At 39.8% G+C, this 27,096-nt stretch overlaps 1 protein-coding gene across 6 annotated transcripts in view; it reads right to left on the minus strand.

Annotated features, from left to right (window-relative positions):
• sgcd (sarcoglycan, delta (dystrophin-associated glycoprotein)) overlaps window positions 1-27,096 on the minus strand; it is a 432,629-nt gene that overhangs the window by 15,988 nt on the left and 389,545 nt on the right. For all 6 annotated transcript variants that reach the window (XM_043703313.1, XM_043703311.1, XM_043703307.1 and 3 more), the window contains exons 5-6: window positions 23,473-23,592; window positions 16,428-16,500 (exon numbers count right to left, since the gene is read on the minus strand). In XM_043703313.1, coding sequence (XP_043559248.1) covers window positions 16,428-16,500; window positions 23,473-23,592 — 193 coding nt within the window. The remainder of the gene's footprint in view (window positions 1-16,427; window positions 16,501-23,472; window positions 23,593-27,096) is intronic.

Consider the following 27,096-nt stretch of genomic DNA (forward strand, 5'->3'; position numbering starts at 1 on the left):
AAACTAATTAAAATAAAAAAGGTAAAGTCACCATGGTCCCACTCTCTCATTCAAGAGACAATTGGTTGTGCCTTAACCAGAGGGTCACTACACCTCAGGCAAGGGATGAGATTGAGGCAGTGGAACTTTCATGGTGACCTCAGCCCCCAGCATGGGAATTCAACCCATGCTATTGTTGTCACTGTGCATCATAAACTAACCGTCCATTCAATTGAGCTAGCCAACTCTAGATGGTCTACAAAGTCAATGGCACATACGGCAAATGCATGAGATGTGTGGGATGAAGGACATGGAGTTTGGGTATCTGGCATGCATGAAACCGATGACTCCAAGAAAACTTTTCTTGAGCCCAAGAAGGGCATGAAATGAATAGTTCCCAATGAAAACATCAAACCATTTCCTAGGTTTCTTTTAGATTCATGTGAATTTTTCCAGTATGATAGTAATGACAAATGGGTTCACAGCTACAAAGTGCAAGCTTCAGAGCAGGAATTGAGTTGGTAACTGCACGGGAAAGGCCAGCCAGTATGGTCTGTTCCTTTTGGCCCTCTTAAAAGTTTCACAATGTAAATCCTCAAAATCTTGCCGTTTCCCTATCAACCATTGGTTAGACTGCTTACTGAGGTTAGTATGCATGGCACATCTTCTGTCAATTTGTGAATTAAAATACAATTAGTTCAAACAAATTCATGAAAGAATTTGAACAGGCTCTTGCCTGTTCTAGAGAAAGGGACTGTACCAGTCCCACATCCTCCACATTTGAGAGACCTTAGTGGGACCCACAAAGGGCTTACAAAGACATGTTTTAAGCAGACAGTTGAAGCAGACTGCCCACTTGGTGCCAGCAGTTTGCCACACAAATTTTGGAGCCTGAACCTCAAAATTGTTGTGCCTGCTCACAGCTGCAAAGGACACAAAAACTTTCGCACCCATTGGTATGCAATTGAAACATCTGTCTATCCTCCAGCTGCCAAAGTTGTCTCTGCAAGATATTATTGACCTCAATCAGTTGGATGATAGTCAATAGGCAAACGGCATGTATGTATTTGAATTTTCACTGGTTAGAGACCAGCAACTGTCCAACAAGCAGCCAAACCCAGCATGCAATGTTTTATTATATTAAACTCTTCGAATGGCTGTGTCAGATGTATGCTTTTTGTTGCTGCCTGTTCAAGTTTTCAAGTTTCCTCATCAGCTGTAGATTTTATTAGTGCCAACCAGTTTAACTTTCCAATGTACTGTGCGAGTTTATCTCTCCTCCTCTGCTAAGTTTAAGCTGTCAGTGGGTTCATTCATTTGTTTTCTAACAATTAGATTTGTATTAAGTCTCATGTGTTTCATTTGTTAATTTCAAAAGAACTCGATATGCTATTTATTCCAGATTCCTCCAAACTGACAGGAGATAAAACTGAAGAAGGCCTTTCTTTCTTAAAACAAATCCAGGCGAATTATACAATTCTTTAGTGTCCTCCACTAGAACAGTGACAGGATAATACCACAGGGACGATTAGCATAGAAAAGAAAACATGCTCTTTTGCAACAATTAATAACATTATCTATTTGAGATTGGTAAATGATATGCTTTAGTTGAATCTCCATTACCATTACAGAATAAACATCAATGGAAAACATTTCCTAAAATTACCTTTCTCAGAAAGGTCAGCACTCTCCTTGTAGTTATTATTTGCCATTGTTTAAGATTCTTGGAGCAAAGTATGTGAGACTCAAATGTCCAATGGAATTCAGTCATATTGTGATCTTGTTTTCCCAGATGATTTTTCCCAGTGAGATTACAAACTAACTCCATCTAACTGCACAATAACAGGTCTAAAATAAATTTACAGCTAATTGCTTACACAATGTATTGTTCAATGAACAAAGAACACGGAAAATTTACAGCCTAGGAACAGGTCCTTTGGCCCTCCAAGCCTGTGCCAATCCAAATCCACTGTCTAAACCTGTCACCCACTTCCGAAAGATCTGTATCTCTCTGCTCCCCACCTACTCATGCATCTGTCCAGTCGCATCTTAAATGAATCTACAGTGCCTGCCTCTATTACCTCTGCTGGAAACGCATTCCAGGCACTTACTGCCCTCTGTGTAAAGTAATTTCTGCGTGTATCATCCTTAAACCTTTCTCCTCTCACCTTGAGCACATGATCTCTCGTTATTGAATCCCTCACCCTGGGAAAAAGTTTATCACTATCCACCCTGTTTATAGCCTTCATGATTTTGTAGACCTCAATCAGGTCCCCCCTCAACCTCCTTTTTTCCAATGAAAACAATCCTAACCTGCTCAACCTCTCTTCATAACTAGCACCTTCCATACCAGGCAACATCCTCGTAAACCTTCTCTGCACCCTCTCCAAAGCATCCACATCCTCTTGGTAATGTGATGACCAGAAAGCCAAACCAAAGTCTTGTACAATTTTAACATGACCTGCTAGCTCTTATACTCAATACCCCGTCCGATGAAGGCAAGCATATCATATGCCGTCTTGACCACTCTATCCACCTGTGCAGTCACATTCAGGGTACAATGGACCTGAACCCCCAGTTCTGTCTGCTCATCAACTTTTACCAAGGCTTTTCTGTTTACAGTATAGTTTGCTCGAGAATTAGACCTTCTAAAATGCATCACCTCACATTTGCTCGGATTGAACTCCATCTGCAACTTCTCTGTCCAACTCTCCAGTCTATTTATATTCTCCTGTATTCTTTGACAGTCCCTTACGTTTTCTGCTACTCAACCAATCTTTGTGTCATCTGCAAACTTACTGATCTGACTACCAATGCCCTCTCCCAGATCATTTATGTATATCACAAACAATGGTGACCCCAGCACTGATCCCTCCGGAACACCACTGGTCACCTTTCTCCATTCAAGAAACGCTCTTCAAATACTACTCTCTGTCTCCTATTGCTCAACCAGTTCTTTATCCACCTAGCTAGAACACCCTGCACACCATGTGACTTCAGTTTCTCCATTAGTTTACCATGGGGAACCTTATCAAACGTCTTACTAAACTCCATGTACATGACATCTACAGCCCTTCCTTCATCTATCAACTTGGTCATTTCCTCAAAAAACTCTATTAAGTTGGTAAGGCACGATCTCCCCGCAATACGTCATGTTGTCTATCACTAATATGCCCATGCTTTTCCAAACATAAATAGATTCTATCCCTCAATACCTTCTCCAGCAACTTTCCCACCACAGATGTCAGGCTCACTGGTCTGCAGTTACCTGGAATATCCCTACTACTCTTCTTGTACAGGGGGAACAACATTAGCAACTCTCTACTCCTCTGGCACTTTGCCTGTGTTTAAGGATGCTACAAAGATATTTGTCAGGGCCCCAGCTATTTCATCTCCTGCCTCCCTCAGCAACCTGGGATAGAACTCATCCAGTCCTGGGGACTTTTCCACCTTAATATCCTTTAGCCTGCCCAACACATCCTCCCTCCTTACGTTATCATGATCCAAAGTAAACAAACTTCTATCTCTAATCTCAACATTCATCATGTCCCTCTTCTCAGTGAACACTGATGCAAAGTAATCATTGAGAATCTCATCCATTTTCTCAGGTTTGACACACAACCTTCCTTCCTTAGCTTTTAGTGGCCCAACCTTTCTCTAGTCACACTCTTACTTCTCATATATAAAAGACATTGGGATTCTCCTTAAATCTGCTTGCTAAAGTTATTTCATGACCCCTTTTAGCCCGCTTGATTCCTCATTTAAGATTGGTCCTATTCTCCCGATATTCCTCCAAGGCCCATTCTGTTCTTAGCTGCCTGGACTTATTTATGCTTCCTTTTTCCTCTTGCCTAGTCGCACGATTTCTCATATCGTCCACGGTTCACAAAACTTGCCTTTCCCATCCCTTGTTTTCAAAGGGACATGCCTATCTTGCACTATCTTCAACCTATCTTTGAAAGCCTCCCACATATCAAATGTGGACTTCCCTTCAAATAGCTGCCCCCTATCCATATTTCCCAGCTCATGCCGAATTTTGATATAATTGGCCTTGATCCAGTTTAGTACTCTTCCCTTGAGACCACTCTCATCTTTGTCTACAAGTATTCCAAAACCTATAGAATTGTGGTCACTATTCCCAAAGAAACCCCACCACTGCAACTTCTACCATCTGGCCTGGTTCATTTCCTAATACCAGGTCCAATATGGCCCCTTCTCTAGTTGGACTATTGACATACTGCTTTCGAAAACTATCCTGGATGCTCCTTACAAATTCTGCCCCACCCAGACACTAAGTGCATCCCACTCAATGTTGGGAAAATTAAAATCTCCCACCACCACCACCCTGCTGGCTCTACATCTTCCCATAATCTGTTTACCTATTTGTTCTTCTACCTCACGCTCACTGTTGAGAGACCTGTAGTACAGCCCCAACAATGTAACTGCATCCTTCTTATTTCTCAGCTCCACTCATAATGCTTCACAACTCAGCCCCTCCATAGTGTCCTCCTTTAGCACAGCTATAATATTATCCTTGACCAGCAATGCAACTTGTCTCCCCCCTCCCCCGCCTTTTACTTCCCTCCCCGTCCTGTCTGAAGCACCTATATCCTGGAACATTTTAGAAACTACGATGTTCGAGAAATGACCGTGAAATCATTATTCAAACTCAGTTTCCAGACTTTTGCCAATTTTATTTGCAAATTTAATGTGAAGATTAAATTACTCCACAATTATAATGTACCTTTGCCACAAGCTCCAATGGTTTCTTGCTTAATGCTCTGTGCCATGACATCATCTGCATTAGGCATCCCATAAACTACTAGGAGAAAGTGAGGACTGCAGATGCTGGAGATCAGAGCTGAAAATGTGTTGCTGGAAAAGCGCAGCAGGTCAGACAGCATCCAAGGAGCAGGAGAATCGATATTTCAGGCATGAGCCCTTCTTCAGCAACACATTTTCAGTTCCCATAAACTACTCCCACCAGTGCTTTCCGACCCTTGCTATTCCCAATTCCTTGCTTCCTGATGTTTTGTGCCAAGGCCACTTCTTACTGGTGTCCTTATACAGTTCTTTATTAACATATATACTTCTGTTGTTCCATTCTGTCTGTCCTTCTGAAATGTTGTATATCACAGAATATTTATTTCTGTACCTTAGTCACCTTGCAACCATGGGTAGAATTTAACTTGCCTGCAGAGGAAATTTGGGAGGTTTGAAGTCCTGTTTTCTCAGAGAGAGAGGAGTTTGGCGGGATATGGGCCAAGTGCAGGCAGGTGGGACTAGTTTGGTTTGGGATTATGGTCATTGTGAACAGGTTGGACTGAAGGGTTGTTTCCATGCTGCATGACTCAACTCTGTGAGTGGGGAGGAGACCCTGTTACCTTTTGGTTTCCCTGCCAGGGAAACAAGAATTAAGACTAGCCACTCTGTCCAGAAACCAACTGAGACTTTGTAAGGGCCACTTAATAGCTTCATCCCAATGCTGCGTGTGCTCAACCAAGTAAAATGCATTAGGATTTATGAATTCAGATTTTCAATAAGAAAGGGAAAAAAAGAAAAGTGGCTTGTGACAGGAAGAGGTCATGGAGTTATGAAATAACCATCACAGAGACCAATGAATTCATAGGCACAGACACAAAGTACTACATCAGGCTTTATATGGTGATGTTTGACTGAGAAGGATCAGGGAGACAAGTACTTCATTAGTAGCATTTCTTATACTGTTATGGACCAGGCCAGACCCCCTCAAACCATTTCAAGAAAGTAGCCCAAACCCTAACTTTTCTAGTTGTTTTAAGCAGATGTACTGTGGATATTTCAGGAGTGATGCAGCTGGCCCCACCACTTAGTTTTAAACAAAACAGACTTTATTTACAGACTACTGAATGAAACACAAACAAATGAGAATTCAGAATAACTTAACTTATCTAAAAACCAATTAACTCAATCACAACTTAATGATGCTGTTCCAAATACCTGCAAAATCCCCAGAAATGCCCCCTTAACACACAGGGTAAAATCTAACACAGGCTCTTACAGGAGAGGTGGCAGAGACAGAGTCAGCCAGAAAACCTCTGTTGTATCAGGAAACTTTCTCCCCCAGCAGCTTTTTTTGATCAACATCTTCAAAAAGACTGCTTGCTCAAACCAAATCAGAAAAAAATCCCTGAACTGGCCACTCCCCTTTCATTGTACAAGTGTTTAAAAAAAACTTAAACATTTTTTCAAATAGATATTTTCAGACATTTCTGAACCTCTGCTTTTACGATCCTTCTCAAGAAAAAGCAACGGCAAAATAACCTTATTAATGGGGCAGCATTGTCCTAATGCAGATATAAGAAGTGGACTAACATTTTTTGGGATCAGCGTTCTACTTTGCTGGAAGAAAAGACCTTTGCATGCCTTTAGATAATAATACATCAGGGAGAAAAATATTCTTTTTATTATGCAATTAAACGTAACATTGAGTATTGTACCAATCAACTGAATAATGTTCACATTTAATTATTCATGAGCAGCAATAAAAGGGGATCAATTTAATTTAGTATTTTCCGCAAAACATTTGTTCAGTAATTTACCAACGATGCAGTGTGCTTAAAGGACAAATATGTCGTTTGGATATTAAATAATACAAAGACACTTGAGTCATTTCCCAGCAGCAAATTTTCTCTACAGTCCAGCACTATTCCAATTTCACAATCAAATGGTGCCCTATATACCACTTACTTTTGTGTGCTATCTATAATGGTTTCTCTAACTGGCTCCTGAACCCTTGGCTAACCTCTGATTCTGTGTGTTTTTTTGCTTCTCTTGGCTGTTCTTTTTACTTTGTTTTCATGTTCTCTCTGTCATTTTTTTCTTCTTTCTCAAATCTGCTCTCCCTTACTTACTTTTCCCAATCTCCTTGAGGAACAGGTTAGTCAACAAGCACAGTGCTTTATTTTCCTTTATTCATTCATGAGATGGAGGCGTCACTGGCTAGGCGAGCATTTATTGCCCATCCCTAATTGCCCAGAGGGCAGTTAAGAGTCAACCACTTTGCTGTGAGTCTGGAGTCACATGTAGGTCAGACCAGATAAGGATGGCAGTTTCCTTTCCTGAAGGACGTTAGTGAACCAAATGGGTTTTTCCAACAATCAACAATGATTTAATCCGGATTTTTGTTGAATTCAAATTCCACCATCTGCCGTGGCGGGATTCGAACCCGGGCCCCCAGAACATGACCTGGATCTCTGCATCGTCTCCCCGTGAGACATTTAGATATGTTTAGTGTGTACTAAATGAAACAGCTGCCATGTTTTTTTCCATGAATACCAGAGAGTTTTCACTGCACTTGATCCCTGCATATGGTGCACTAACCAGACTTCCACTCAACAGTTCCCACTTTATTGCACAGGCTTCCATGACTGATATCCAAAACAAGGTGGGGAATCCTCATTTGCAAAAACAGACTGCAATTGCAGAACTTAAAGAAATATTCAAAAGTTTTTAGTTTGAAATTATACAAGATATGAGAAAATTTTGTAGAAGCCATCTCTGAACATAATTTTTTTTCTTCATTGGTTCTTCAAAATAATGCATCCAGTCATCACTGTTTGACTTTTGGAATGGTACTCTTGCTGCAACACCAACCTCCTGTTGAAGGTGGCACTAATGTATCAAATTTCTTCGTCGCCATGAAATTTTAAGGCTTGGCTTCTCTGTGTTCTGCCTGTTCTACATGGAAAATTAAATCCCTACTATCTGCATTATTGCCCCTCATGAGCAGAGTGGGCAGGTAGTGTTCTCTAAATGGGACAAGCCGTGTACAGATAAGCTAACAGGATCTTCTGTACAAATAGAGTTACCCTCTGCTTCCAAAGAGGGAATTTGGTCATTGGAACTCTTCTTCAAAAAATAAATCGGGCCCTGGCTGCATTACAACCTTTATCCAAATATGAGCAAAACAGCTGAAGTCAAGATGGCAGGTGAGGGTGACTGTCCAGAGCATCAAAGCAGCATTTGAAAGATGAAGGAATGATGAAGGAACCCAGTAAAACTAGAAGCAATGAGAACTGGAGGAAACTTCTCCACTGCTTGTAGTTATATCGAACACACAAGAAGACAGTTGTGGTTGTTAGAGGTTGGCTATCTCAGTACCAAAAAATCATTGCAGGAGTGACATTGGGTGGACTCATTGGCCCAGCCATCTTCAGCTGCTTCATAGATATATTTGCTTAGACGAACAGCTTGTGGGGATATGATCACTCCAAATCTACTGATGAGGCCCAGGGACCAATTCCTTCGATTCTTTGGCCTTTAATCCAGATAATTGTACAGCATGGGGTCGGAATTCAAAAAGGGCCTAAGCAAAGATGTAGCACTATAACTCTATTTCTAGTTATTTTTAGAATGCCACAAAACAGGTATCATATGAAGCAATTTCCAATTCTATAATTTAAAAATGTAACGTAACCTGAAAATGTTAATTTTTTTTCTCTGTTCTCCCAGACTATGGTGTAAGCAAAAAGAAGCAATTTGAAGTTTAAAATAATGCAACATATCCTCATTAAACAGTAAGTATAAAAATACAATTATATTCCACATGCAAGGCTGCTCTTTTTAGCTGTGAATACGCATAATTCAGATTTTTATTTCTAAATGTGGATTCATAATTCAGACTTATATTTCTCAATGTGGCACTCATCAGCCTCTGCTTTCCTCTCATGTTAGTCAGAAGTTTAATATAAAGACTAAATGCTGGGATGGTAGAGTCCATGGTGCTTGCATTCTCCTATAGCTGTTTATTTTCACTATTGAGACTGCAACATAATCAATTTTTGATAAGCAACCCCTCTGAAAGATAGAGAAACTCCCCTAGTCCTCACTTCCACCCCATCAACCCCCGTATACATCGCATCATCCTCCGCCATTTCCACTACCTACAAATGGACCTCACCACCAGAGATATATTTCTCTCCCCACCCCTATCCGCTTTCCATAAAGACCATTCCCTCTGTGACTACCTTGTCAGGTCCATGTCCCCCCAACAACTCACCCTCCCCTCCCAGCACCTTCCCCTGCCGCCACAGGAATTGCAAAACCTGTGCCTGCACAAACCCCTTCACCCCTGTCCAAGGCCCCAAAGGAGTCTTGCACATCCATCAAAGTTTCACCTGCACTTCCACATGTCATTTACTGTATCCATTGCTCCTGATGTGATTTCCTACTCGCAGAGCGCTTCAGAGAACATCTCTGGGACACCCGTCCCAACCAACCCCACCTCTCTGTGGCCGAACACTTCAACTTCCCCTCCCACTCTGCTGAGGACATGCAGGTCCTGGGCCTCCTCCATCAACACTCACTTATCACCTGACACATGGAGGAAGAGCGCCTCATCTTCTGCCTCAGGGCCCTCCAACCCATGGCATCAGTGTGGATTTGACCAGTTTCCTCATTTCCCCTCCCCCCACGTTACCCCACTTCCAACCTTCCAGCTCAGCACCGCCCTCATGACCTGTCCCATCTGTCAATCTTCCTTCCCATCTATCTGCACCACCTTCCCCTCCAACCTATCATCTTTATCCCCACCTCCATCCACCTATTGCACTCTCAGCTACCTTACCCGCAGCCCTACCCCTCCTCTCATTTATCTCTCCATCCCTGAGGCTCCCTGCCTCATTTCTGATGAAGGGCTTTTGCCCAAAACATCGATTTTCCTGCTCCTCAGATGCTGCCTGACCTGCTGTGCTTTTCCAGCACCACCCTCCTGACTCTAATCTCCAGCATCTGCAGTCCTCACTTTCATCTAGTGAAATGATGAAGCTGAGTAATCAATTACAAAAGCAAACAATGAGGAAGTCAGGGAGGAGGAAAGCTAGAAAAAAAAGAATTGAGAGGAAAATGGGACAATAGATTATTGACAAGGCAAAGGGGAAGAAGAAAGGAAATGTGAGACAGAGGGAGAAACAGTGAGAGTGCCTTTCTGCTGCAAAGTGTAACAGCCAAACAAAAATAAATTAGACAGCAGTTTCTATTTTAAAACAAAGATAGACAACTGTTAGCTCTCAGTAAATTTATTTAATCTAAATAACTTTACACTTAGTCATATGTAGACTTATTAGCCCTCATATCGGGAGAATTGAAGACAATTGCATTGTTGAATGTATGCTCTTTCATTATTCACAGGTAGAGGTAAATAGAACTGAAGTACTGCAATTCAGGTTAAAGCAAAAGTTAAAGGTGTACATATATTTGAGATGGAGAGTCCTCAATTTTGTGTCAGATTAAAGCCAGTTTGACACACAGATAAATCAACATTGTGTAAATTAATCTTCCAGCAAAAAACATACCATTCCTCTTATCAACAAAAACATAATTCTATGTTGCACAATATTACTGGATAGTAAAAATAAAGCAGAGCCATACAAATACATGGAATAATCAAGTCGTAGAGGTCTGCAGGCAGAAAAATACACCTCAGCCCATAAATCTGTGCCAGTCAAAAGCAAACACATAACTAACCTACTCCCATTTTCAGCATGTGGCCCATAGTCTTGTATTCCTTGGCATCACAAGTGCACATCTAAATACTTCTTCAATGCTATGAGGGCTTCTGCCTCTCTCACCCCTAAAGGCAGAGAGTTCCAAATTCCCACAATCTTCTGGGTGAAACACATTTTCTTCACATCCTCTCGAAACCTTCTGCCCATGTCTCTTGGTCACTGATCCCTTGACCAAGAGGAAAAGTTCCTCTTGTCTCCCCTGTCTATGTCCCTCATAGTTTTATACATCTCAGTTATGTAACTCCTCAGTCTCCTGACCGCTTAGTTATTTGACGACAATGAAAAAAAAACTAGCTGCATTGCAAGAATGAGCTACTTGATTTATGTCATTTCAGCAAGGATGACCATTCTAACACTTAACGTATGAAAGAGAGAAAAAAAAGTGCAGCAGACTCATGTACATTAAAAGAATTGCAAAGTAATAATGTGAAATATGTCAAGGATTTGTTGTTGCACTCTATGTCTCTGAAATAGATGGATTACTATGATTTGCAAATGGTCGCCTAATAAAACAAATGGACTCCATCTTCTATTTAAGAGAACAGATCTCTTTCTCGGACATTGTAAGGTAGATTTTTTCCCTCACTACACTTTGGGAACACCGAGTTCCCAGGAGCTGCAAAGAAGAGACTTGAGGTAGGAAGCTTCCACCCCTAACACACTGTCCTGGGAATTCATAGGTACTACTGTGATTCCACACAGAGTAGGCCCAGGGTCAAATTGCATGGAAAAGGTATTCTCACCCAATTAGGCCATATTAATGGATAGTTAGCTGTTTGACTGCCTTTTTAAAAACTTATTCAGTGTTGTACGCTTCACTGACTGGGCCAGCATTTATCAACCATCCCTAATGCTCTTGAGAGGATAGTGATGACCTGCTTTTTTTCTGCTGCAGTCCATTCGGTGTGGGGACAGCCATAGTGCTTTCAGGGATAAGATTCCAGAATTGTGATGCAGTGACAGTGAAGGAACGGCAATAAATTTCCCAGCCAGGATGGTGAGTGGCTTGGAGGGAGACTTGATGGTGGTGGTGTTCCCATGTATCCACTGTCCTTGGTAGTGGTCCTGGGTTTGAAGGTATATTTCTGCAGTGTATCTTGTAGTTGGTCCACACTGCTGATACTGTGCATTAGTACAATATGAATGGGGTGAATGTTTGTAAATGGGTGTCAAATTGACTGCTGTGCCCCAGATGGTTGTCAAAGTACTTGAGTGTTGCTGGAGTAGCACTCATTCAGGGAATTTGGCAGTGTTTGATCATATTCTTGACTTGAACTTTTCTAGCAATCATTAATAGTGGCAGAGCAGGATACTGCCTGTAAAAATGCCACATAGTTGAACTCAGTGCGTTTATCTAGCATCATACTACTAACAAACTCTTGTGATTTCTGTAGACCAAAGAGGACAGAGAAAGGGAGTTTAACAAAGAAATAAGACTGTCACCAAAAATGTCAAAAGCATATGACTGTAAAGGAGCGAAGCATCGATTTGCATGTAGGATATCAAAAGATTTGAATTTTTAAGTTGAGTTAATGATCCAGCCGGCTAAGTCCTGCATGTTCCATTGTAAGAGCAATGAACATCACTTATACTGGTTATACTGACTGCCTCTAATATTGTCTGTTGCCCAGGGTTTTCAGTCAATTACAAAGTAAGGTACTTACCACTAAAAGCTAACTAAGTCATGCATAGCGATCAACTGATACCTCTGGCAATAATTTCACATTTATCAGTGTACAGTGTTACTTCAACTGTTTACAGGGATATCATAGGGCTATTCAAGCAGCCAATCTGTTAAAAGATTTTCAAAGATCCTCGACCGGGAATGGAAATGCTAACATTTCTTGCATGGGGTAAATGTGAAGATTATGGCATAACGTTGTGGTGAAACTACAAAGCTAAGAAATTCTGTACAAAACTGTGATTGACATCTGTTGGGGTAGGATCAGGTAGGCCCATGGTTGGTCTGTATCAGAACTCCAAGTGACAGATTCATAGTTCAGGTTTTTCAGACCATGCTGCACATATTCTGAAGAAATGATCAGTTCCAAATAGTTGATGATGGTGAATGTTGAAATTTCACCATCAATCCCACTCTGTGCTGAAAGAAAAAATCACTACTCGAGAATAAAGCAGTTTAAGAATCCACTACTCAAAATGTCTTCAGAGAGATTAAAGATGTGTATAAAGCAGGACGATCCTATGGAGGTTTCATTGTTATCCTCCCAGATCCTCAACCACCAACTTCGTGGATAATAGGACAGTGGGAGCTAAGAATCAAACAACCGGCCAATTAAGGAAGTACTTGACAAGACTGGACATGACCTGAGCCCATCTCAGCTCAAGAAGTAAATAGAGAAATTGAAAGTTGGAGCATTTTCATTTAACCCAGACTCAAGGCTTATTTAGTTACTGAGAGCAATGAGATAAAATCAAAATCTTGAAAATTCACTTATATTTAAAACAACCTGCATATTATAGCATCTTTAATGTAAAAAATATCAACTTAATAATGGTCTAATTTACTATGAAAGTCACATTGAGTTAATGAAGGAGATGTGTGGAGGAGTTACCATCAATCTGGTCTCAGTAAACGAGTTCTAAGTAAGCTCAATGCATCACGGGCAAGGATCAGAACTCTGAGGTAGTATTGAAATTTAAAAGGTCTAATTCTCTAAAGCATTTTAAAAAGAGGGTTGTTGCCGTCAAAAATAGATATGCATGTAAATTAAGTGGGTGTCTAGAGAGAGACTTACAGAATGTCAGAAGTAGAGTTGTGAATGGAACTTCAAACAATAGCTTTTCAAAGGGAGAAGAGGCAAGTCAAACAGATGGGGCTGTGATCTCTTGTGATTACAAAGATAACGATGGCTGACAACCCTTTTATCTACAGCAAGCCACCATAAAAATTATGTCCCAAACTGCAGACATGCTTTTCCTTTGAAGAATATACCTTTCCCTTTGAAAGACAGATGTTAAAAAACAAGCTTCACCTCAACTGGAGTGTGCTAGTGGGATTGAATGTTCTCATGTTTACTACTCTGGGTTCAGGCATCATGCCACAGCTGAAGTTGAATCATCCTGTGCTGTCAGTAAAGGAATTTTAGCACTCAGAGTTTAGGAAACCAACCACCTATCTAACTAGACAAAAGAGAGCAGGATAACAAAAGGACTTTCTCTCTCTCTAAATAATGGAATTCATTTATGGTTGAAAGGAATCAGAATAAAGAATCACAACCAACTTGCAAATCAATCCCAAGGGTCATGCCCGGAACATCGACCCTCCTGCTTCTCAGATGCTGCCTGACCTGCTGTACTTTTTCCAGTGCCACACTTGATTGACTTTAACCCTCCAGCATCTGCAGCTCCCACTGTCTCCCAGGTGAATAAAGAAGCAGAGCCAGTTTGTCCCTCCTCAACCAGGAGCTTAACAACTTTAGGCATCCCATCCAGAACTGTAACAAATTGGGCAGCCTTACTAAGAAAAGGAAGGAAGGGATATGAAGACCAGAGGAAACGGGGGTGAAATTCCAAAGCACTGGACTTTGAAGACTGCAAGCATGGACATCAACAGTAAGGTGAAAGAAGGGGAGATGCACAAATCTAGTTTGATGGAGTAGAGGATTTGGGAGACTGGTGTAAGGCTAAATATATTCTATGATTGTAAAGGAAACATTTGCAATTCTTCAGCTGCATCTTAAAATGACCACACATAATTAACCTCAAAAGCCATTTTAGTTGAAACCTCAGTATTAATGGTATGAAGGTTAGCTTATAGGTAAACATCTTCAGTAGGAAGTGAAAGCTACAATGAGATTCTGATAAACACCAAAGGATTAAATGGATAGTGTGCTGCATTCCAAGAGATTAAAGAGAAAGCTTGCCATGTGCCAAGCAACTAAAAGATAAATCTGTTCTATGTCAAGTATTTTCTTGTGCTGGTTCAAATCTTGGATCAAATGTTTCTACACACTCACCTTTTAGTTGTTGTCTGATAAAGTCAAGATTTCAAGTATAATTCATTTCACTTTTACACTGTTTACAAGCAAATGAAGATGCCGAAGCAAACATTTTCCTCACAATAAGTAAAATATGATTTAAAAAAAGCATGCAATGGTACTGAGCTTTGACACTGTTGTCATAATTTTATTGTCCTCTAACTTTGAAGTGTTGAACAACAGACCATTGCCAAAAAGATCTCACTTTTTTCTTCTTCTTAGAGATTTACAGGAATGGAACATTTATTAAAGAACAATCCCAAGTCTGTGATCCTGCAATGGTCATTTTTTCCAATGGAGTTTAATCTTAATTCAAATTTTAGCATTAATTAAAATTAATAGCGGATGTGCACCTGGTCTGTAGCATTTGTGTAAAATAGTTGAGAATGAATCAGCAGTTGGTTTCACATTGTGTTCATAGCATCAATGGGAGGAAATAGAATGGGGCACCCATGTTGTGCTTCTGCTGAAAATCAACTTTGCCCCCATGTACATGCAAAAACAAATCTGAAACAATACCAGAAGCTGCTGTCAGACAATGTCAATAGTTTGGAAGTGAGTTATTATGTTTTGAAGAAAGATTTGCACTTCGCATGTCAACTAGTCCATTCTCTCTATCATTACTACCTGTCTTGCTGTAAGTCTGAGGATACATATATAATACCAATACATGGATATATCACTCAAGAGGTAGGTTTCTCTTAATTGGTTGGATGGCTGGTTTGCAGTGCAATGATACCAATTCCCACACCAGCTGATGTTACAATCAAGGAATCTCCTTCTCAACCTCTCCCCTGGTCTGAGGTATTGTGACCCTCAGGTTAAACACATCACCAATTGCCGCTCTTGAATAAGAGAGCAGCCCAATGGTCTGATAAGATGAAGGCAACTTTTTGCCTTGCCTTCATTGTGTAACCACTACAAAGCTTCTGTTACAGATAGAGAGACTGGGTAGACTGGGATTGTTTTCCTCAAAGCAGAGGAGACTGATGAGGGCCATGACGGTGTATAAAATTATAAGTGGCTTATACAGGATAGACAGGACGGAACTTTCCGCTGGGTGGAATGGTCACGGATAAGGGGGCATACATTTAAGGTATTGGTCAGAAGATTTAGAGAGGATGTGATGATTTTTGATTACCCAGGTAATCTGGTGGGAATTATCCTGGTGGGAATCCGGAACTCACTGCATGTACAAGTGGTAGAGGAAGAAAAGCTCATAACATTTAAGAAGTATTTAGGTGTGCATTATTGATGCCAAGGCATGCAAGGCTTTAGGCGAAAGTGAGGACTGCAGATACTGGAGATCAGAATCAACATTAGAGTGGTGCTGGAAAAACACAGCAAGTCAGGCAGCATCTGAGGAGCAGGAAAATCGACGGTTCAGGCAAAAGCCCTTAATCAAGAATGGCTTTTGCCCAAAATGTCAATTTTCCTGCTCCTCAGATGCTGCCTGACGTGCTGTGCTTTTCCAGCACCACTCTAATGCAAGGCTTTAGGGCAAGTGCTGGAAAATGTGATTCAAATAGGTGCTTGTCAGCACAGGCTTGACGGATCAAAGGGCCCTTTTCTGTGCTGCAGACCTCTATGACTCAAGTTAAGTCTATATATTTTTGGCAATAATTCTGGAGCAATACCATTCAACATCAGTTTTGCACATTAGTAGACTGATTCCAGAAATCAAATGGAGTCGAAAGGAAGAGAAACAATCAAAGAGAGACAAAAGGAAATATCTAATGGATGAAAGGAATGAGAAAGAAAAGGACAAAGAAAATAGAAGAGAAAATAAACAAATGGGGACGAGGAAAAGAAGGGCAGTTTGAAAGAACAAGGGAGAAGAGAGTGAAAGGAAGGAACAGTATAGGAAAGAAATTATAAAGAATGATCAAATCATATTTGATACCTTAACTCTTTGAACGGTTCGGCTCGGATAAGTGGTGTTTCTAGAGACTTTTCAAACACAGCTCCTTCAGCACCTGCAGGGGAAAACCAGTTAATGTTAGAACTATTAAAATTCAGACTTCTGCAATTCCATACCCGGATTAGTTCACTCGGCGAGCACCAACATTTTTGCACATAAGAATATAAGGTATGTAGAAACAAGTAACTTGCTGACATATCCTGGAGATTTTTCTACTCAAGCAGTGGAAACCAGCCAGTGGCAGTTAATGAGTTCTCACTGTTGAAATCAAATAGGTTTCCTGCTGGCTGCTCCCTGGACTGCTTTCCCAGCCAAGAGTTAAAATTCACACACAATGATAGAGCACCAAGGCAAAATGTCACAATATCATGATACACAGGTTTGATTTGTGCTCCATGGATATGACTACTTCAGCTGCATTACATTAAAGATGCACCAAGTATTGTCAAGATGACCTCTAAGTAAGAAAAATCATACCCAACTTGGGTTTCAGAAGTGAGGAAATTCAGATTCTGAAATTGGCTAAGGAAAAAAGCAACGGTTATTTCCTTCACTGTACCAAATGTGCTAAAAGGAAACAAAAATAAAAGTAAAATTTGAGAAATATCCTAGTCTCAAGATTGTTACCTTACAGCTTATGATTGGCCTGCTTCATAGTTCCAGTATTTCCTATTTTGTAACAACTTTGAAAACATGCATCCTTCCTGGGTTATATTTCCGATACACTGGTCATTCATTTTTACTCTGTGTTAGTAGCCATCGCTGAAGTGTGGAGAAATGGACAGTAGCAGTTGACAGGTTATTTGACCATAAGAGGGCACCACAGACAAGCCTAATCATGTCTTCACCTGAAATTCTTATGTATTTTTGCTTGCCATATCAGAGTCTTAAAGTATACGGGGATCATCCATTCTGACAGCAGTATCACTACCCTGGTTTGGATCAGTTAACTCAATCATCACAGATTGGGAAAAGTGACAATAAACTTTTCGGAAGCATTTTATGTTGTTCAGTTAATACCCAGCAGCTGGCTTTCACTTTCCAAACTATAGCCTTTACACAATGAGTCATTACAGCATGGAACAGGCCATTTTGGCTCATTGAACAATCTAATAAGCCCCACTTCACCACTTTATTCTCATAGCCCGGCAAGTCTATTTTGCTCAAATTTCTATTCTCTAAATGTTAACTGCAACTGTAAAGTATGTGGGACAGTGCACATCGTGGGCAGAATCAATGTTATTTTAACAGACCAATCAATGGGATCCAAATCATCTGGACGCTAAGACATTGAAGGGGTAAGTTCATGAAGCCTATATTTGCAACTTCCAGCTGCACTTAATTTATAACCATTTCTTTGTTCATTTGAATGCATGTGGAGTGAAAGTGCTTCAAATGCTTATCAAAGGCAATTTGCACCATGACAATGATCCTTGGAAATATGATATTGGCACCTTAATGATGCAGACATTAGCAGCCTTGAGTTAAAAAGACTAGAATGCTGGCTAAAAGCTTCCCATCCCTTATGAAACTTCCAAGGGTGCTGGTGGAGGAGTTGAATACTATTTGTCATGGTATAGTCCAACAGGTTTGATTGGAAGCACACTAGCTTTTGGAGCGACGCTCCTTCATCAGGTGATAGTCACCTGAAGGAGCATTGCTCCGAAAGCTAGTGTGCTTCCAATCAAACCTGTTGGACTGTAACCTGGTGTTGTGTGATTTTTAACTTTGTACAACCTAGTCCAACACCGGCATCTCCAAATCATGACTATTTGTCATGTAAATGTTATAATGGACTCTACTAAATGCAATGAAAACTTAAATGATTGACATGGGTTTGGAATGGGAAGAGGATTGGAGCACAATGGGCACTCCATTTTTGATGTAATATCTTGGTCCCTCAGCTGGTAAAGCACCTTCCCAAAGTTGGTGCATATGCTGTCATCATGGTCATGGTGCAGAAGTCATCGGGGCTCCTGAAGGTGCAGTTCCACTGTTTGGATCAGACTTAGGGGAAGCCCTTCAGTACAATCCAGACAAAGTATACCACGTCACACTTTCAGGCTGTGCTTTGCAGAGTTCGAGCAGGCAATGAGCTGATGTGTTCAATGCTGAGGAACTGGATGGGTGGGAGCAGCTTTCTAAGGAGGAGGAGAATGAGGACGTTCTCCTTGCACACAAAAAGCTTAGCTGTTTCAAGCGTAGCAAGACAGTCACAACCTGCTAGGCAGCCGGTTCTAGTAGCTCAGAGCTGGGTGGATCAAACCCTCATGGAATGTAACAGTTATCGATCATAATGCCACCATTTGATTTGCATTGCCGGAATGAACTTCAGTCTCTATTAATTTTCTGTTCATTTGCTTTCGCTGGCTGTAAATAAAACTTCACGTTTGGAATTGTTTGATTATTTGTCTATGTGTGATGTTCCCCTACTGGACATTGGCAAGCTGTGAATCTCCAGTGGGCATTCGGTACAGAGTAGTGGTGATCTTGAGGCTTTTGTGGCTGCTATACCAATATGTTGCTGGTGAGGGGCAATACCAGATGGTCAATAGGGGCCTTTTGAAGATTGCCAAGGTTGACAGTCTTTTGGCAGATATCAACTGAGCGGTAAGTTGTTCTGGGAAGTCCATGTGAAAAGTCAGGACTGGAAATGGAAGAGAGGGATGCCATTGGGGCTGGGTAGATTAATGAAGCAAGTTTGGAAAGCTACAGCAAGAAATTTCACTGGAGTCACAACAAAAATCCCTCCAAAAAATTTGATGTAACTAACACTTCATCAAACAGCAGAAGATTCAGTCCTAAGACACCCTCTGTACTACTGCTGCAAAGTTTAATGAATATGATTGCACTATGTTCCATGTTAATTGAGTGTCTCTAGATTTAAATCAGGAAGCTACAATCATTAAATTCATCATTCTACAGAGACCAGTAGTAGCAGGAAATGTAGATGTGGTTTCGGTGCAGATCAGTAAAATCTGCTTGTAAAACTTGTCCTTAGATTTTTTTTTCTACTTGTAAACCTGGTTCGTAAAACAAATACTGTAATTGAGTTCTGACGAAGGGTCACTGGACTCAAAATGTTGAGTTTCTCAAACACTTCCAGTTTTATTTCAGATCTCCAGTATCAGCAGCATTTTTGCTTTATATTAACATATCTGAGTGGTGCAGACATTGACAGTATTAATTCAAGTTTGTATCATTATTGAGAGACTGGAGAGGAAGTTTCTTTTGTAGACACTTGTAGATTTTGTGCACCTATTGTCAATGGAAATGTGCAAGCATTGGCACTGCTCATCCAATCACCCTATCTACTCCTTAGACTGCCTATTGAAGATGTTTCTGAGGTTCTTAAGCTTATTAAGTGGAATATGCCAACATGCAGAGTAGATTTTTTTTCCTGTTTTTTGCAGAGACTGAATAGATTGTTTATGCTTTGCCCCTTTTAATTGTGTCATATTCTGTTTGTGTCATGGGATTATACCTGTTAGGAACTAGCTCCTAACTAATTTCATTGGCAGCAGTTATTCATTAGGGGAGAATTGATCTTAGTGCTACAAGACAAACTCAGGTCGCAGAGGTGAAATGAAATGCTAACACATTGTACCTCAGGATCAGGCTGTTCTTGAAAATGTTTCACTTTTCAACTGTTATGTAAAAATTTCCAAATTTACATTACCCTCTTTGTTGAGGAGAAACAGAAGAATTGACAAGCATTTTCCATCTAAATGACTGACAACAAACGCACCTCCATCTGCAATAGTGATTTTCCCATTCCTGGCGTTAGTGTAGGTTGCATGTCTTAACAATGGCTCAATAAATGGGCAATTACACACACACTTACCACAGCCTGAGTGAGACTTTTTGTTTTTTGTATTTATTCATTTGTGGGATGTGTGCATTGCTGGGTGGCCAGCATTTATTGCCCATCTCTAGTTGTCCTTGAGAAGATGGTGCTGAGCTGCCTACTTGAACCACTTTGTTCTGTGACCTGGGTTTGCATTTAGCCTCTACTAACTGCATGAAAACCTACTCTATGCTACCTTCAAGGTTTGGATAATGTTAGCACAAGTGTCAAATAGGTAGGTGTTGCTTGCGAAAACATGTATATAAGGCAGTTTGCAATCTCATACAGGAAATTCATATGGATGACCAGTATCAAAACTTGGAAGGGGTTTCTGAAGAAAGATCTCTGGACTGCAACATTAACTCTGATTTCTTTTATCAGATGCTGCCAGACCTGCTGAGTTTTTCCAGCAATTTGTGTTTTTGGTTCTGATTTCCAGCATCCACAATTCTTTTGGTTCTTTTTAAAACTTGGGAAGTGTTCTAAGTCTTAACATATCTCTCTTGCTATGAACTCAAAGCTCACCAAAAATTAGCAGGAGAGTCTTGTTATGAAAAAAACAAGTATTTCTGAAATACAACTTCAGAGGTGGGCAAGTTGCAAGTTTATTGTCAACCTGTTAAGATAATTATTATACCCCTCTCTACAATGGTAAGTATCAGACATGATGTGGAGGAGCTGGTGTTGGACTGGGATGGACAAAGTTAAAAATCACATAACACCAGGTTATAGTCCAACAGGTTAAAATGGCATTGAATTTCTTTTGATGAAGGAGGAGTGCTCCGAAAGCTTGTACAGTACTTTCAAATAAACCTGTTGGACTATAACCTGGTGTTGGTGATTTTTAACCAAGTTTAGACAATCACAATACACAGTACTGATCAGTATTAACAGCTGCCAAATGACAAATTTGGAAAAGCTTGTAATTTTGTTCATTCAATGAATTGGAAACTGTGCAGTTAGAGTGAAAGGATTCATAATCCTCTCATTTACCAGCTTGATCGGCAGTGTTCTGCAGGGGATGAAAAGTCTAGCTGCCTAAAGCAAATGAAGACCACATGATTTATGCAAATTAGAGCCACATACTGTCAAAATAACTTCAATGCCATTTTAACTGGGTTATGCAAGAGGAGGTGACTTGTATCTGACCTGTCAGGCTGAAACTCTGCAGAGGGAGAAAGCCCGCCAAGGTAAATGTGAAACTTTGCTTTATATGGACAGGAGAAACTGACCAAAGGTAGCATGCATTTTTGGCCCCAGTAAAGTACCCTAGACCTTAAATTTAGATCAATTACAGTGTTTTTCACTCTTTCCTGACAACCTGAAATCCATGCTACATTAAAGTTGTTCCCCAGATTATAGATTGAATCCTCTCTGCTTCATTGAAGAGTAATCAAAGCAGAGGATTGATCTTTAAATGTAATGTGGATTTGAATTGGATCAGCATCCCTCATCGTCCCTTAAGTTAACATAATTTAAACTATTGCGTTCAAACATTTAGCCAGGAAAGCAATTTGGAATAACCCCTTTTGGGTTTTTTCAAAACTGTTGGGAGCAGGGAATAATTTGATGATGGGTAACAAGAATGTTCTGCTCTCATATCTGAACTCCTAATGATCTCTTTGGAGAGATGATAATCTCCAAGCATTACAGAACTTTGGACATTAATGAAGAATTTTTAAAAAAATTATTGTCCTTTCACCATTATGCTAGGGTAATATAAGCAATTAGAGCCAATTTGCATCTGCTGTTTTATTTTGAAATGATTTGCCCATTAATTAGCACTAAATTAATTCTTTAGAGAATGTTTATAATTTTTACATCATAAATTGTCTTTTGGTTGGAGTTGAAGACTGAATTAGAATTTGCAGGCCAGGCTTTGGTACTTCGCATCATATGAAGACCAAGTGAGAATTAGGGAATTGAAGCTACAGTTTAATTATCCTATCCCCAATCTCCACTTGCATTCGAGAAAGTTCCACATTTGTTTTACAGTGATTCCTTTCAAAGTATCCCCCTGTTGTGCTGTCATACACACTGCCAACAACTTTCCAAGATAATTTTTCTTCTGAGTATTCCTAATTATTCAGAGCATTAACCATCCTTCAAGACTATTCGGACTGAATAGCAAACATGTCTTTGGACATATCACAGGAGAAATATGTTCATCTGATCACATTGTAAACCAAGGAATTGTAGACGTTTACAGTGCAGATGGAAACCAATCGACCTATTGATTCTTTCCTCACTATTCGCTAAAATATTCCATAACTAATCCGACATGCTCTCGAGTTATGTTACCCTCATATCATCCATATAGTTCTCTCTTAAAGGATGCAAAGGTTACATTTCCATTATTCCTTTGGCAAAGCATCCATGTGCCACATTTCTGATTATTCCTGTGAACAGCACACGGAGGAAGTATTACCATGGCAAGTTTCTATTTTATGCCATCAATTTCTATGATTGCTGATAATCTGATTCATTACTTGCGTCACACACAGCGCTTGATCAGTTAATAGAAGGATCAATTCTATTCCTTTTATCGTATGTTAAAAACGGTCTCTGCACATTTAAACAAAATGTGCTGAAAGCGTCACATTCTGGCCTTCTCCCAGAAAAACAAATGTTCCCCATTTGTCACAGCACATTAACTGTCTGCAGTGCCAGTTACAAAGAGGTGGAGCCGTATTGTTAATGTGCTGCAAAACATATTCCATTCCATAGCAATTCTTGCATTTCCTGTCCTTAGGAGTGACACAGAGCAACAAATTGTCCTTAATTTCATATAACTGCTTTGGCTTCCTGTGATGTGCTGGAACCACATTAAAACAATCTCATTAATACTCAGTCAGATGTCTGGCAAGCTGCTGCTTACTGCCAAACCCTACCAGGCAGAACCTGGCAATTGTGCAGTGAGACCTTTGACAAGGTAATCATTTAGTAGTTAGTATCATATATTCACTTTTCTGTTTGACCACTTTATGCATGTTTTTGATTCAGTATTTTTGATTTTATTGGTCATTTATAGGCATTTTAAAGAAAACTTAGATATTTTCTCTTTGCAATCTTTTACTTTGAAGCATCTATGATTCATATCAAGATTAATTTATGAGTAAATCATCCCTATTTCTTAATTCCAGTAATGGAGCTGTATGGGGTTAAAAAAGATATGAATACCTAAGACTCGTAAACGATCAGCACCGACAACCACTTCACTGTCCTCCGCTGAAAACAATAACTTGTCAGTATTCGAATTGACTTCAAAACGCTTGCCACGTGCTTCTATCGCTTCACTTCCTGCAGCCAAACACAAAGAATTATGAGACATTGGAAATGGAATAATGAGTGTCACATGTAGAAATGAAACCAAGAAGCTGTTTTCCAAATGAACATAAGAACATGTGAAAGACAAGCAGGAATAGGCAACATGACACATTGAGCTTGCTCTGCCACACGGTACAGTATGGCAGAGATTCAATATCAACTGCATTTGCCACCTGTTCTTTATATCTCTTGATTCACTGGTGGATCAAAATCTGTCTCTTTTTGCTGTAAATATACTCAATAATGGAGCATCCACAATCCCTTGGGGTAAAGAATTCCAAAGATTCACTGGTGGCACAGTGGCTCAGTAGTTAGTACTGCTGCCTTCAGCACCAGGGACCCAGGTTTGACTCCATCCTGATGTGACTGTCTGCAAGGAGTTTGCACATTTCCCTGTGTCTGCATGGGTTTCCTCTGGGTTCTCTGGTTTCCTCCCACAGTCCAAAGGTTGCAGGTTAGGTGGATTGGCCATGTTAAATTGCCTGTAGTATTCAGGGATGTTCAGGCCAAATGTATCAGCCATGAGGAATGCAAGGATAGGGTGGGTTGGGGTGGGATACTCTTCAGAGAGTTGGGAATAGACTCAATATGCCTAATGGCCTGCTTCCATCCTATAGGGATTCTATGAACTCTTATCTTGAGGTTATCCCTCTGTTTGCTAGATGTGGTGGTCAGAGAACATGCATCTACCCTGTCAAGCCCCTTCAAACTCTTGTAAATTACCTCTCAACCTTTTGAGCACCAGAGTAAAGATCCAATTTATTCAGCCTCTCATCATAGCACAACCATCTCATCTCAGGAATCAATCTAGTGAAACTCCATAGTATCACTTGCAATTCAAATATATTTTTCCTTAAATACTGAGACCAAAACTGTGCATAGTATGCTAAGTGTGGTCACAGCAATGTAGTACAGAAAATAACATGACTTATTTGCTTTGGTATTTGAATCTCCCAGCAGTAAAAGCCAATGTGCAATTTTCCTTCCCAATTGTTTGATGTTTTTGTATGCCATCTGGGTTACCCTTGTACGAGTTACATCCAAGTCTCTCTGATCATCAATGTTTAAAAATTGTACACCTTTGAAAGGTAGTTTTGCTTCTTTACTCTGGCTTCCAAATTTCATGATCTTCCATGTAATACTCTATCAGGCACTGTATTGCATACTTACTTAACATTTATATCTTTGAAGTCAGTTGTATCCTCCTGACTGCTTACGTAGCAGTTTCCATTTAGGTCAACAGAAAAGTGGATCAGTAATGCCCGTTCTTGTCATTAATACAGACTGTAAATAGCTGATGCCCCGGCACAGATTTTTATAGTGGACACTGGAAACAATCTGCCAATTTGAAAATACCCAATTTATTCTCACTCTCTGCTGCCTGCCTGTCAATCCGAGATCTCAATCTTTGAGATCTATGCACAGTACCTTATCCAATTTCTTTGGAAATGCAAGTATACTGCATCTACCCAATCCCCTTTATTTGCTCTATTAGTTACTTCCTCAAAAAAGACTACAATTTTTGTTAAGCATAATATTCCTCAGGTTGAGCTATTTTGATGTCTTATCAGACTGATTTTCTAAGGACATTATTAAGATTTCCTTATTCAGTCTTTGATTTAAGGATTTTTCTGAAGTCTGATGTCAGGTTAACTGACTTTTAGGTCTGTTTTTCCCCTCCATTCTTGAATATCATCTTGTATTTGCTAACTTCCAATCCCTTGGTACTATTTTAGAATCTATGGAATTTTGGACAATCATAGATCCATTATATCTACTCTCTTTTCAAACTCCAAGATGTAGGATATGGTGTCGTTGGGTTTTGTTGACTTTAATCACTTGCTTTAATATTTTCACCTTGCTAATAAAACTCCTTTAATTATCTTACTGTCATTAGTCTCTTAGCTTGTCTTTATTTTTGGGACATAATTTTTGACTTCCACTGTGTACACAGAAATAAAATATATTTTTCATTTCTCTGTAATTTCCTTAATCCCCATCATAATTTATTCTGTTTCTGCCTTGAAGGAACCAATATTTATTTTAACTGCTCCCTTCACAAAATTGTAAAACCTTGTATAGTGGTTGTTATAGTTCAGGTTAGTTTACTCTAATATTCTCTTTCTTTGTTATTTAATCAGCATTTTACCGTTTTCTAAAACTTTCTCCATCCATATACTCACTACTATCTTTGCAACATTTTGTCTTTAAGATTTCCAGAACCCACAGTATTTTACATATTTATTGGACTTTGACCATAGGTCATTCCATTCTAGGAAGCCCCTGCAGAAATATTCTATAAATCATCCAGATTACTTTGGTCCATTTGACTTGTCTACACTATAAGAAAATTAAAATCTGAAGTATTTATTTTTTACAAGCTCCAATTATTTCTTGTTTAATGTTTCCTCACTTGTATAATTATGGTTAATGAATGTGTTAACTAATCAACCCAGTATTTTTTTTCTTCCTTGTCATTTTTCATCCTTCTCATTCATAATCTCCAGCCATATCGATTCTAATGCCAAATCTTCTAAATGAAGGTCCTATCTAACTTCTGTCCTAATGTCATCCTTTATTATCAGACCTACACCCCCTCCTTTTCATTCTGCCTATCTTCTAGAAATGATAATTTACTGTGAAATACTTACTTACAAATTATGGACAACTGTCTCTGGAATGCCAACTGCACCAGACCTATTTATCCCAATTTGTCCCACTAGCTTGTTTATTCATGAACACTTTGCAGCAATTCTCTGAGGTGGGACTTCCTTCTAAGATAAGGGTGGAATTCTTCCATTAAGTCAATTAACGCTGCTCGTAGTGTTAAATTGCTGTGGGGCAAACATCAACTTCATGGGTGTACTGCAATTGACTATTCCAACAAAAACTGTGTTATTACATTTGTCTTCCATCCTTTAGTTGTAGCTTCATCTAGAGATGGCTCACCAAGTGTCCCTGTGTTCCTCTATAATTGGCCATTAGATGATTTGCTAGAGTCAATTATCTTGAGTTTCTTTTCATTAACACTTTTCTGATAAAATATCCATGTAATACCTTTCCCTCCAGCAGCAGGGTCAAGATTCACCTCGTAACTATCAATAGTTACTGCAACATTGACAAAGAGCATGATAATGTTGTACATCAGCTGAAAACAATTGGAGCTATTTCTGAGAGCATGTACGCTCAATGAAATCCCAATCTAAAATGAGCTAACCAAACATTTTTGTGCTTGCTCAGAATTGAAAAGCATCATGTGGCTTGCTGTGGGCAAATAAGCTGTAAATTATCACCTTATCCATATCAAAATAATTTCCCTTGCATCTCAACAGCTGGTACCTCAAGGTTAAATCCTAAGAAATGTTTCATTCATGCATATAATTAAACTTATCCTTGTTTTGTTTTATCTTCTTCCTGTTCTGTCAACAAGTTCATAATGTTTATCTTAGACATGCACACACCAGCAACTGCAAGCTT

This window comes from Chiloscyllium plagiosum, chromosome 14 (genome assembly GCF_004010195.1).
Source record: "Chiloscyllium plagiosum isolate BGI_BamShark_2017 chromosome 14, ASM401019v2, whole genome shotgun sequence".
Taxonomy (NCBI): Eukaryota; Metazoa; Chordata; class Chondrichthyes; order Orectolobiformes; family Hemiscylliidae; genus Chiloscyllium; species Chiloscyllium plagiosum.